At 39.3% G+C, this 14115-nt stretch overlaps 1 protein-coding gene across 11 annotated transcripts in view; it reads left to right on the top strand.

Moving 5' to 3' along the window:
* Window positions 1-14115, top strand: part of ADAM22 (ADAM metallopeptidase domain 22) — a 211548-nt gene that overhangs the window by 148812 nt on the left and 48621 nt on the right. For all 11 annotated transcript variants that reach the window (XM_054020544.1, XM_054020542.1, XM_054020539.1 and 8 more), the window contains exons 11-21: window positions 471-637; window positions 2466-2550; window positions 3025-3115; window positions 3479-3530; window positions 3959-4058; window positions 6662-6733; window positions 7219-7311; window positions 9869-9949; window positions 10197-10247; window positions 10531-10594; window positions 12812-12917. In XM_054020544.1, the coding sequence (XP_053876519.1) occupies window positions 471-637; window positions 2466-2550; window positions 3025-3115; window positions 3479-3530; window positions 3959-4058; window positions 6662-6733; window positions 7219-7311; window positions 9869-9949; window positions 10197-10247; window positions 10531-10594; window positions 12812-12917 (962 nt within the window). The remainder of the gene's footprint in view (window positions 1-470; window positions 638-2465; window positions 2551-3024; window positions 3116-3478; window positions 3531-3958; window positions 4059-6661; window positions 6734-7218; window positions 7312-9868; window positions 9950-10196; window positions 10248-10530; window positions 10595-12811; window positions 12918-14115) is intronic.

Here is a 14115-nt window from a genome sequence, read left to right as displayed (position 1 = left end):
GTGGTCAGGTCTCCCTGATACAGGTACCTGTTGCATATATCTGTTGAGGAGTATAGAGCCCTGTTGTGTAAGTGAAGTATGATGGACACTATAAAATACAGATAAACCCTGATTTTTCTGAACCTAAATCTTTGAGTTATCCAGAATTCTTGTGTGGCTCTTTAGAGATTTGTATCAAATCTCTCAATTTATTCTTACAAAGGTTTTAGAGTCCCAGAGATCTTTGCAAGGCTCAGATCCTACCAGGAGCTCTTTGCTGGTGGACCCTTGTAGTCATGCAGAACTGCTTACTGGCGTGTGGCCTAAAATCTGGATTTTAGCTGTACTACTTCCTGTTTAAAAAAGAAAGTTGGTGAGCCTCAGGGAACAAAATGTTCATTATTACAGACGGAAGTTGTTACAAAAAAAGGGAAAGAAGCAACTATATTCTATATGATATAATATATTTGTTCATTTTGTTAATGTACTAGATATATAAAGAACAACTTAACACCAGGATAGTATTGGTTGCCATGGAAACCTGGGCTACTGATAACAAGTTCACCATATCTGAAAACCCATTGGTGACTCTACGTGAGTTTATGAAATATAGGAGAGATTTTATCAGAGAGAAAAGTGATGCAGTTCACCTTTTTTCGTACGTAACTTTGTATGCCATTTTATTACTATTTTTTCATTCCATGGGGAGTGCTTTATTATTAGTGGCTGAAACATTTTCTTTCTATGGTGTTATGCAGTGTACAGTAATCCTGACAATAGTGCGTAGGGACAGGGAGGTGGGAGGTTAGAACAATGTAACTAATCATGTAACTAGACACTACTCTCATGCTAGTTTCAATATACTAAGCACAAGCTGCATGTCCTGTTGTCTTGTGTAATTACCTGCCAACACAGATTGCCTGATTGATAGTGCATGGTACTGTGTTGCAATAGAATACTGACAGTTGGCCACTCACATCATTCATTTATAGCAGAACATTGAAACCAATGTGGAGTTCTGCTTAAAAGCCAATGACACAATATGTGCCAGTAGATATTACTCATGCCCTGCATATTGCAGGATTACTGAGGTTCTCTATTCCTTCAAAATACTTTGTTCTCAAGATACAAGTGCACCATAAGGATCATAAGCTGAGTATCATTACTGGGAGGAATGTTTCTGTTCTTCCCTAATTCTCTGAATTGTTTTGGTAATGTGATTGATGTAATAAAACCTAACAGAAAAGAGAAAAGGGTGGTCTCTTGGTGAGAGACAGGATTGGGGCTCAGTTCTCTGCTTTGCCACGGACTTTTTGTGTGACCTTGGTCAAGTCATTTAGGGCCCAATCCCATAGACATTTAGGCACATGCTAAATTAGTCCATCTGACTTTACATGAGTAAAGTTAAGCATGGTGCATAAGTATTTGTAGGATCAGGTTTTTAATCTTTCTGTGCCTCTGTTCATCATCTGTATAACTGGGGTAAAATACTTTCCTTTTCCCACCCTTTGTCTTGTCTGTTCAGATTGTAAACTCTTTGGGGGCAAGGTCTGTCTCTTCCTGTGTGGCTGTAGAACATTTTATTCAGTGCGGCCCCAATCTTGGTTGGAGCCTCTACATGCTACTATAATACAAATAATAATAATAACAATGTCTGAGAACATTAAATTCCTAGATCATCTAGAAATAGCAGATCCTACAATTACATCTTTTTAGAAGGGATACAAACAGTGAAATTGAGGGATCGGGCTGCATGGTTGTGTGGTGACCCCATCTGGCCTTGGAATCTGTGAATCTATGAATCCCCCTTCTGTCATGGACAAGGGAAACAGGTTTGCCTGCACAGCCCTCAGCATGCTCTCATCTGCAGCTCTAATGAAATCTCATGCCTCAGGACTTCTGCAGAGGCTAGGAAGGATTTTTTCCCCTGACACATAATTGGCCTGACGTATTGTGGGTTGGTTTTGGGTTTTTTCCACCTTCCTCTAAAGAATCAATGGTCAGCCACAACTGAAGATGGGACACCAGACAGGGTGGATCAGTGCTCTGAGGGGGTTCAAAGAATCCTCTTTGCTAATGATGCCTGGCTGGTGTGTCTTGCTCACATGCTCAGGGTCTAACTAAAGTGATTGGGCTTAATATAGGGGTATTTGGTTGAAATTTAATACAGGTGGTCAGACTGTGTGATGTAATGGCCCCTTCTGGCCTTAAACTTTATGAAAATATGAAACTATTTTATAGGGGAGTTTTCTCCCTCAAAGAATTTGCCTGTGCATGAGAACAGATGTTATTCCTTCTTAGTCTGTTTTGGGAAAGGTTTCCCAGAAAGAATTGTGAAAGCTTCTTTGGTTTTCACAGCTCTCTATTCTGTTTGTGTGCAGTCAACAACACAGTCATTGCAACTGGCATTTGGAAATAAGGGAGGTAAATAGAGGGATTGGCTAACGTAAGAAGTAAACTTTCTCATTTTGTTTTGTTTTTTAAAGGGGGAGTCAATTTCAGAGCAGTCGGAGTGGTGCAGCCTACATTGGTGGAATTTGTTCACTATTGAAAGGTGGAGGTGTGAATGAAGTAGGTGTGAATATTCATACTAGCACAAATTGATGTGGTAGTCACAGTGTCTGTGTCCGCACAAGCATTTTTCTCAAAATGTCCCCCTATTGCATGACCAATACAGAACATTAATACAGTCCCATGGAATAAAGTTCAAAATAGAGGATAATGCTAAAAGGCAAACAGAATAAGCTTGGGTTTGGGTTCAGTTGAATTTCCAAACTAGAGTCTGCAGCTTTCTCTCCTTCACACTTGAAGCTACTGTGGTAAGAAAAAAATCTTACCTATTCTTAAGAGTGTGTTTTGTCTTTCTTGCTGATCCATTATCCAGCTGCAGTTAAATGAGTCTTCACTGAAGTAAGAGCCATAAAACCGTTGATCTGCTTTTGCCTTAAAAAAATCTTATTTTAAAATGTATAAAAAGTGTGTTTTATGTTTTCAGATTCTTGTGTCAAAACGATTATTGTTCCCATCCTGTTTTGTTTCTTTCAGTTTGGAAAGCCAGACTTACTTGCAGTGACATTGGCACAGTCGTTAGGCCACAATCTTGGCATTTTTTCAGATAAAAGAAAACTACTAACTGGTAAATTTATGTTTGTTTGTTTTTCCTTCTTTCAAGTGAAATTCTTTATACAGTGGAGGCGTTTCCTCCTGATTCCACTGGAAAATAAAAAATGAAAAGCAAGAATTTTTTTCTAAGATTGTCAAGATTGCATAGTAACGTGTGTGATTTTATGGAAGAAAGTTTGACCAATGTGTACGCATAAATTTGAGTCCTGTGCATAGTGAAAAAAGTAAATGGTTCTTTCCATATTGTATTTGGAAGAAATTAGGAATATAGTGTTTTCAGTGTTCTTTTTAAGATGAGAAACATAATATATGTTATGCAGAGATTTTAAAATTGTCAGACTCAAAGTGTGAATTTTAATTTTGTTGTTGTTGTTAGGTGAGTGTAAGTGTGAGGACACATGGTCTGGATGTATAATGGGAGACACTGGGTAAGACATTTCTTTATAGGAACTTCCATGTTATGACGTAAAGCAAATGAATCAACAAATATACCTTTCATGGTTGAGCTGAGCATCTGCTATGAAAAAGTTGTACATGATTTAGGGCAATATTAAACACTCTTTCAACAGCGAGAAAAGGAACATATTCAATATATGAGAGATTAAAAATGTCAGTTACAGAGTCTAGGCCAAATGCTGCAAATACTTGTACTACAAAAAGGCTTACAAGTTAGAATGGGAGTACTGATTTGCAAGCAGATATTTTCACCGCATGGCTCTGAATCAAGTACACTAGCAACCCCTTTCCAAGAATATGGCCATATGTTTCCCTCCATATTTTGGAAGCAGACAAAATATTGTATAATGGTCAAAAGCAACTTGAGAAATAAATAACCAACTACCCTATTTCTTTGTAGTTATTATCTTCCAAGCAAGTTCTCCAAGTGTGACATTGAGGAGTATCATGAATTTTTGAACAACGGAGGTGGCGCCTGCCTCTTCAATAAGCCATCCAAGGTAATTAACAGCTGATTATTGAGAAAGGGAACAGTGGTCAAGGTATACTTTACTTCTTACCTTTCCACAATCTTATACATATATTTTTGCAGCCAGAACTCTTGGAAGAAGGAAACTACCCTTTCTGGCTAAGACTCAGAGGGTGAAATTCGCCCTGTGTGAGGGAATCAGCACAAGACACACACACCATGTAATCCTTATGCTTTAACAAAATCTTGTACAGATTCTTCCAGCATTTTAGACCCTTTCTTTCAGAGCAAAGCTCTTCCTCACATACACCAGAATAAATCTTCAGTGTAGCACCAAATAATAATTGTAGAGCCTGTATTTGTGGAACAATCAGAAGAGTGTGTAGCTGGACTCCCTCGTGAACAGCACTTGACCTGCTTCTGCCTATTGATTGAACAAATAATATAAAATGGAAATGTATATTTGCAGCTAGAAATATAAGGGAAAATCAATATAAATTAGAGGTAAAGAAACCCCTAGCAAAAGAGTTGGCACCTTTAGAATGGTGGCTTCTGCAATAGGTTAGTTGGTGAACACTGGCTTTGTTTATTGCAGCAGTAGTCAAAACCCAAGATTGTCAGGATGGGGATCTTGAATCCTTTGTTTATAACTGATGCTATCATCTACAATGCTAATCCTGGGACTAGTGGGGAAAGTTGCAGACAGGCTAAATTGGCAGCATTAATGGCCACAAAGGATTTTTATTTCTGCAGTAGCTGGAGAAATAGAGTAAATTTTATGACCGATTGCACTGCTGTAGAATTGCAGTAAACACTAGAGGGGGGCATTGTTCTTCACTTGGATAGTTTATGGCTGCAGGTTTGTAGATTTCTCATTATGAGAGAACTGCCTTTATCAAGTAAACAAGAATGAATTTGCTTTTTCTCTATCTCAGCACCCTAGTGAAAATCATCTCACAAGGCTCACATATTAAATGCTGTCTTCTCATTTGGATGATTATAATAGGGAGTACATCTGCAAAGTGTTGTGTGTTTCTTTTAACAGATGTACTTAATGATATAAGAAGAACAGGAGTACTTGTGGCACCTTAGAGACTAACAAATTTATTAGAGCATAAGCTTTCGTGGACTACAGTCCACTTCTTCGGATGCATATAGAATGGAACATATATTGAGGAGATATATATATACACACATACAGAGAGCATAAACAGGTGGGAGTTGTCTTACCAACTCTGAGAGGCCAATTAATTAAGAGAAAAAAAAAAAACTTTTGAAGTGATAATCAAGATAGCCCAGTACAGACAGTTTGATAAGAAGTGTGAGCATACTTACAAGGGGAGATAGAATCAATGTTTGTAATGGCTCAGCCATTCCCAGTCCTTATTCAAACTGGAGTTGATTGTGTCTAGTTTTTCTGTAACAGAAAAACTTCAAAAACAGACTCCAACGAGAGACTGCTGAGCTAGAATTGATATGCAAACTAGACACAATCAACTCCGGTTTGAATAAGGACTGGGAATGGCTGAGCCATTACAAACATTGATTCTATCGCCCCTTGTAAGTATGCTCACACTTCTTATCAAACTGTCTGTACTGGGCTATCTTGATTATCACTTCAAAAGTTTTTTTTTTCTCTTAATTAATTGGCCTCTCAGAGTTGGTAAGACAACTCCCACCTGTTTATGCTCTCTGTATGTGTGTATATATATCTCCTCAATATATGTTCCATTCTATATGCATCCGAAGAAGTGGGCTGTAGTCCACGAAAGCTTATGCTCTAATAAATTTGTTAGTCTCTAAGGTGCCACAAGTACTCCTGTTCTTCTTTTTGCGGATACAGACTAACACGGCTGCTACTCTGAAACCTGTCATTAATGATATAAGGGAGAGTCAGCGTTGTTTATTTTGTTGATAGGATGTAACTGTTTCTTGTTTTTGAACACCTGTATCCTTCCTTTTGCAGGTCTAGTTTTTCATATCTCATGACAGATGATGAGAAATGTTGATTGTTTAATCCCTTCACTGGGTGGATTCTTTTTTGTAACAAAATAATTTTTAATAGAATGTATGCTCACCATGGCTTTGTTTACTCATTATGCTAATTCACAAAAATACTTCAGTAGAAGTTTTTTGTATCCCTTATCACAATTTAGAGTAGCAGCATTTAGATTTTTCTTTTATAGGATAGGAAAATGTGAAAGAAAGAAGTGGAAACCAGAATGATCAAGTTGCAATTTAAAACATTGTATCCAAAATCTTTTAAAGTAAAACATTTTTTTTAAATGAATGTTTATTTAATTCACAAGTCTTTCAGAGATGCATGCTTCATTCTAGCAAGGAAGGGGGAATACAGACCTCTTTACAAGAAGCATGGGGGAAATGAAACCACATGTTTCAGGGTGTATTGTCCTACAACACTCCATTGGAAGGTTGATATTAAAATCAAGATCAGCTAATTAAGACCCCCCCCCCCAACCCAAACAGTGAAAATGTCAAAATGTCACCTTGTGATTAATGTAATGTATTTAAAGTGCTGTTGCACAAATTGTACATAGTTAAGAGTTGAGAAGTTCACTTGGGATCTTGGGAAAGATTTGTAGCATTTTGTTTTTCTTAATTTTTGCACTGCAGCTTCTAGATCCTCCAGAATGCGGCAATGGTTTTGTTGAAGATGGAGAAGAGTGTGACTGTGGTACTACTGCAGTAAGTACAATGTAATACGGTGCCTACTGCAATGGACTCAGCATGGTGGTGGCTTTTGTTTTTTTTTTTTATATATATATATATAAAAAACATTATATGGATATATATATTTGGATATATATATTTATATATTTAATGTTAAATAATAATCATAATTAAGGCTGCAAAATCAGGCCCTGAAAGATAATTTTTTAATATTTGGGAAATGATACTAGTATATCATTAAAATTGTCAGCATTTGGCAACAGATACCACACAGTTATTACAATTATGTCCTATTTTATATAAAGGGGAAACTGTGGTATCTCAGACTCTACTATGTGGAAACCCTGATGTTTTAGTGGCATGCATATAGTATATATTCAGCTTCACACCGAGCCTGGTTAAAATCTACTTGAGTTTAAAAGCACCTGGTAGCAGTAATGGAGTTTTTGGAGAAATAGTGTTTTTTTCTGTAACATTTTGCATGTGTGTCTGTTCCCCAGGAGTGTGCCATTGAAGGAGGAGATTGCTGTCATACATGCACCCTGACTGCAGGCTCACAGTGCAGCAATGGGCTTTGCTGTAGAAAGTGTCAGGTAAGTACAATGAGCTTAAAGTGACTTGTGCTGTCATTTATGGGGAGTTAATGAGTTTAGGTGATTATAGGCACAATTGCACATGCATTTTTGCTCTCAGACCTTGGACCTCCCTTTCTGAAATTTTGAACCTTAAAACTCATCAAAAACTGATTAATCTAGCTCTGATCTTTGTCTTTTAGATTATAAAATACTTGGGGCAGGGAGTGTGGGCCAAATTCAGAGGTGAGTCTAAGTCTAGACTAATTTACACCTTCTTCCAACCCCAAACCAGTCCAAATCAGTTTGGACTCCTTCTGGACTCCTTTAGACTTACATGTTCAGACGCATGCACCATGTCACTTATACATCACCTCTACATTTGCCTCTCTGAATCAGAGGAAGTTTCTGTTGGAGAAAATTATAGAACGGGGGTCACAGAGAAGAGTGTAGTAAGAAGAGCAACTAGCAGTAAGGTGTAAGGATGTGTAAGTTAAAGGAGGCCTGCTGTTACTTTAACTTATACCTCCTCCTGGTTCCTTAACATGGGACTTGATCCAGAGCCCATTTAATACAATGCAAATCTTTTTATTTAATTTATTGAGCTTTGGATCAGGCCCTATGTAAGTTACACAAGCTTAAACTCCCATAAGGCCTGGTCTGTTCTAAAAAGTCAGGTTGACCCAGCTATGTCACTCAAGGGTGTGAAAAACCCACATCCCTGAGCTCTGTAGTTAAGCTGGCTTACCCCCGATGTAGACCGCGCTTGGGCTTCTTCCGTCAACCTAGTTACTGCCTCTCGGGAAGGTGCATTAAGTACTACGGCAGGGGAACCCGTCCCATTACTGTAGTGAGTGTTTACACTGAAGCGGTACAGAGACGCACCTGTGCTATTGTAGAGGTTTAATGTAGACAGCCTTAGACTCATAAATCAATCAATAGGCAGAAGCAGGTCAAGTGTCTGTTCACGAGGGAGTCCAGCTACACACTCTTCTGATTTTCACCTTTTGTCTTCAAGCTGAGGACAATGTTCTAATAAAGGACAATGTTCATCTAATAAATAATAATAATGTTATCAATGCAGTGTACTTATATGCGATATTATCATCTTGATCGATGGGCATTTATGTGTCTGACTCCTATAGGAGAAATGTTAGTAATAGCTTAGTGCCACATTCTTCTTTGACTTTGGGCTCATCATTAAACACAAAAAATGTGCAAATTATGCTGTAATAGACCATTATAAGGCCCATTTGCCTTCCCTTAAGCCTAATTGAGCAGCAGGTCACCGATGTGTTGGTCCTCACACCCTTTGAAAGGGCCAGTCACCCTGTGACAGGCACTCTTATTCTGAAATAAGTGTGTCCACGTGTGATGTTAGTCAAGAACAGCTGTATGTATACACAAGACCTTAGGATCCTAAGTCACTTAGGCACTTTTGAAAATGTTACCCTATCTGTCTAACTTATCTATCTATTTTTTTCCACAGCTGGTAGGGGAGAAAAAAACTAAGCCAGGTGTCAGAAAAAAGTTTCCTCTGATGTTAATCAATTTAGCTCTACTAAAGACAATGAAGCTACACTGATTACACCAGCTGGGGACCTAGAACACTAGCAGGTCAAATCTTATACAAAATCTGTGTGCAGAAAGAGAGCACAAATTAAAAAAGTGAACTGTGGTGCACAGATTAACAGACCAGTCAGGAAAAACTGAGGGCTCTGAGGTGGACCTAAGGCATGTCCATAACTGGTGATGCAACTGAGAAAGAAGTAGTGATGATTGATTGGCAAACAGGATGCACAGCACTGACAGTCCCCACTTCTGGGATATTTTGCCATTTCTTCAGGTCATGAGGCTTTTGGCAATGGTATAAAATGTTTATTCAGAAATTAAACACCATACATTCTGTCACTACTAAATTTCTCATCCTTAAATGTATGGATACTTTAGAAGTGGGTATAAAATGATGTAGAATCCAACAATGTTTATGGCCAATTTCTACCCTGATTTACACTGTTATAATTGAGTTACTTAAATGTAAGTGACCCAATGATCTCTTACTAATGACCTCTGGTAGCTGTCCTGGAGGAAGTGAAAATTATAAAAGAGAAGCGTGGTCCGTGGTTAGATGCTAGTTAGGAGGCTCAATTTCAATTCCCTTCCTCCACACACATCCTGTGTGCTTTTGGGCAAGTCATTAGTCTCACTGTGCCTCAGTTCCCTCTCTGTAAAATGGGGGTAAAAGCATTTTTCTACCTCATCGGGGTGTTGTGAGGGTAAACATTAAAGACTGTGAGGTACTCAGGTACTACAGTGATGAGAGACATGCAAGTATCTTAGGTAGATTAATAGAAGTGAGAGCAAAATTTGGCCCTTACACTTGTAACTGAAAACATAAGGTGATTGTTTTCTTAATCCTGGTGACATGTGTGGAATCTAAACTGAGTCAAAACAGCTTCCCAAAAACAGCTGAAAATTTCCCATTGTTTGATTCTGGTTAAAACTGTTGAAATTATTATTGCATGAAAAAGCTGGTTATAGAGATACTAAGAAAGTGATTTTTTCAAACTTGTTTTAGTTTGAATCTAAAGGAGTTGTGTGTCGAGATGCGGTAAATGATTGTGATATTCCAGAAAACTGCACAGGAAACTCCAGCCAGGTAATATTTTAAAACTCTTTCACAAAAAGTGAAAAAGTTCAACACATGCACAATCTCAGTCAGTCTGAGAGTTATTGTAGTAGTATTGTAAGTTGTTTAAATGTTGTATAAAAATTACTTTAAGTTTAGGGGGAAAAGTGATAGTGAAAGAAATTTTGAAATGCCACTAATGGCCTTAGATTTATAAATTGTTTTTATAGCCTGCTCACTATCTGGATTATCAAGTGGTTATTTTCTCTTTCTATAGTGTTCTCCCAATATTCACAAAATGGATGGGTATTCATGTGATAACAAACAGGTAATTATAATTTGGATTTATATTTTTAGTATTTTTATAGTTGGGAAAACATATTCCTATAGGTTCTGATCTGAAATCCTTTGAAGTCAGTACGAGTCTTACCACTAACTTCAAAGAGATTTGGATCTAGGGTCACAAAGTATTTTCAATTAGAAAGTAGAACCACATTATGTGTTAATTAGTGTTTCCATCATATATTGCAAAATAAACTGAATAATAGTCATTTACCTGATTTGAAAATGTATTTGACCCAGTTGTGAAAATGTCTCTTCTGTTTCTTTAGGGTATTTGTTTCGGAGGAAGATGTAAAACCAGGGATCGGCAGTGTAAATATATCTGGGGTGAAAGTGAGTATACATTATTGTTTCTAAGTTGATTTTCATTGATATAGCTCTAAAGATTCAAATATCTTGTAGACATACACCTACCTGGAATCATTAAAATCAGTCAAAATTTAGCTGGGACTGTGTGCCATGATATGGACTCACCATGAGACCGGGTTCCATATGTAAAAGAGGAAATTTGTGAACTTTGCCCTTTAGTTCTTGTTTTTTGCCTGGACTCACTTTTAGTATAATTGTTTACTTTTTTATGAAAAGGAGTGGGCAGTTGCTCTGTGATCCTCTATCTTCCTTCCCTCACTTTACTTCTGTCCCTGGCTATTGAAGACCCTTCAGCATAACAACCATGTCTGCAGCCAACAAGTGCTTGGCTTGACACCCTTCAAAGACCATCACTGGTGATCCATGCATTAGTCAGAGGAGGTCACTCAAGAGTTTCTTCTCTCTAGGGACTGAGCAATTGCTTCTGCTGTGCTCCCGGTCCCTGCTGGCCCTTGGAGCTTAGAACAAGCCCAGAACCTCCCTAGATTGCCATGGTGATCGGTTTCTTCACACTGATTGGTGTACTTATATTTAGTTAGCAGTTAGGAACGTGTTTGAAACCATGGCTAGAAAAAATAAATGGTTGCCAGAGGTCTTCATTCATGTCTGATTTAGTGCATATCTGTTTATTTAAACGTGTGGAATTTTGTGTGCCGGTTTTAACCTGGCACCTGAAATACCAACAGAAGAGTCTCCGCACACAGAGCTGCACCCACCGGTTTAACAAAATGTGCTTAATATCACACGTCTAGTTAAACTGATGCAACTTTGTGTGTTGAACACGACAATGTGTAGAAAATAAGATTCAACTTAGGCTATGTCTACACTAGAGAGCTTACATCAGCACAGCTGTACCGATACAGTAACATCTCTCGTGTAGCTGCTCTATGCTGATAGGAGAGAGCTCTCCCGTCAACATAATTAAATCACCCCAACGAGTGGCGGAAGCTTCGTCCATGGGAGAAGCTCTCCTGATGACATAGCGCTGTCCACACCAGCACTTCTAGCTGTGTAACTTATGTTGCTTTAGGGTGTGGTTTTTTCACGCCCCTGAGCAACATAAGTTTTGGCAACATAAGTGGTAGTATAGACATAGCCTTAGGCTGTTAGCTCTTTCGGGCAGGGTCTCTCTATGTGTTATGCGTTTGTACAGCACCTAGTACAATGGAGTCCTGGTGCATGAGTAAGGCTTCTAGGTACTACTGAAAAACCAATACTATTACTACTACTAATAATAAATGTTGTGGGAAATGTCTTCAGCAGCAGGTCAGTCACAGACCAGCACTTGCTGTGTCTGCTATGTTTTGGACAAAGATATTCACTCCTAGCTTGCTGTTCAGGTACAAATGAAGGGTGCTTCCGCATTGACTGTCTCAGCTTGTTCAGCATTGACTATGTCACTCTTGGTACTGGCAGAAGCTAATGATTTCTGCCAGAACTTCAGCTTTCTTTGGAGATGAAGAAAAACAATATAAATTGTAACAGGAAAACCATGAGTTGAGAGTTTAAGTTTGGCTTAGATTCTTACTTAGAAAGTTCAGGTGCTTTTATAAAGCTTATCCAAAGAACGTGTTGAGTCTGAATAATTGGTCTGGAAGTCTCATGAGAGCAGCCATGTCATAAGCTATCTAGTACCTCCTGCTGCTTGGGACAGAACAAAGGAGAATAGGTTGTGTTGTATTTCAGGCACTTAAGCTACTGGTGCCTGATAGACCCAAGAAATATTTAGGCACATTAAAAGGAAAAATAATGGAGGAAAGGATGAGAAATTAGCTGCAGTTTTTTAAAAACTAGATTTGAGTCGTAGGCTAAGGTTTTGGTTTTATTATTGTCTGAACAGGTTCTTCCATCGTTTAAGATAACTAGAGAGATCCAAGGTTCCTGGCAAGTATTTGGTTTTATAATCTAGTGCTGTTATAACTCAAGATTTTCCCCCAAACACTTTAGAGCCTCAAACTGGCCATCATCAAAAACATTTTCCTTGAAAACTGGTATTTACTTATAAACAAGGTCTGGAGTGAAGACATCCTTGGAGAGATAATTAGAGCCAATATCCCTGGAATAAAGTAGAGGATATTTTTTGATTTATTTGATCTACGACCTAATTTCTAACATCAAATTTGCAGCAGGCTTTTAAAAATGTGCATAATCTTATTCGAAGAAAATTGTTTCTGTTTTTAGAAGTGACAGCTGCTGACAGATACTGCTATGAGAAACTGAATATTGAAGGGACTGAGAAAGGTAACTGTGGAAGGGGCAAGGACACTTGGATACAGTGCAACAAACAGTAAGTTCGTCTACTCTGGAAAGCATCTTGTGTGAGATTCTCGCCCCAATCCAATCCTTCACCTGTCATAAACAGGCTCTAAAAGCTCTGGATCTGGCTGGGGGAGAATTCCCCTGGCACAAAAACTGAAGAAGACAGCTGTCTTCTAAGGACCACCTACAACTCAAGCCCCAGTTTAGGGTGTCAGGAATGGAGCCAGGGGTTGGAGGACAGTCCCCATAGTCTGCATCAGCTTCATGGATTCTCATCTGCAACAGACTGTGGAGCAGTTCAGTGGAAGGCGGAGAGGGATGTTGTATTAGAACAGCTCTCAGATCAGCCAAATTTATGCCGGGGCCACTTTGGCCACCACAGCAACCCAGAATCCAGGAGGTGTTAAGGTGGCTTAAAGTCACTACCTGCCTCCTCATTGCTCCAAGGCTCTGAAAGGCAGCACATAATATCAGTCCTTCACTTTGCTCTAAGAGTATGTCTGCACTGCAGCTGGGAGTTGTGATTCCCATTGTGGATAGACACATTCGCGCTAGCTCAGTTCGAGCTAGTGCACTAAAACTTGCAATGTGGACATAGCAGCAACAGTGGTAGCTTGGGCTAGCTACCTGAGTCCAAGCCTGCCCAACCACCTGGGTCTGAGTTGGGGTAGCTAGCCCAAGCCGCTGCGTGTGCTGCAATGTCTAGGCTGCTATTTTTAATGTGCTAGCTTCAGCCGAGCTAGCATGAATCTGTGTACCACACTGGAAATCACACCTCCCAGCTGCAGTGTAGTCAGACCCTCAATGCAAGGCTGGGCCTGACTCTCTATGGCCTGGCACTTTGAGAAGTCATTTACATCTTTGAAAACCTGGTGTAAAATGCCACCATTCTGATTTTGTAACTTAGGGCTTGTCTTCACTATCCGCCTGGATCGGTGGGTAGAAATCGATCTCTCGGGGATTGAATTATCGCGTCTCGTCGGGATGCAACAATCAATCCCTGAATCGACGCGCGTACTCCACCAGCCCAGGTAGGAGTAAGCGCCGTCGATGGGAGAGCCGCGGCGGTCGATTTGCTGCCGTCCTCACAGCTGGGTAAGTCGGATCGGATACGTCGAATTCAGCTACGCTATTCGCTTAGCTGAATTTGCGTATCTTAAATCGATCCCCTCCCCCCCCCGTGTAGACCTAGCCTTAGGCACCCACTTTGCCCAGGTACAAATGAC

The sequence above is a fragment of the Malaclemys terrapin genome, chromosome 2 (assembly GCF_027887155.1).
Source record: "Malaclemys terrapin pileata isolate rMalTer1 chromosome 2, rMalTer1.hap1, whole genome shotgun sequence".
NCBI lineage: Eukaryota > Metazoa > Chordata > Testudines > Emydidae > Malaclemys > Malaclemys terrapin.
Note: the sequence above shows the minus strand (reverse complement) of the source record. Positions and strands in the feature narration are given on the sequence as shown.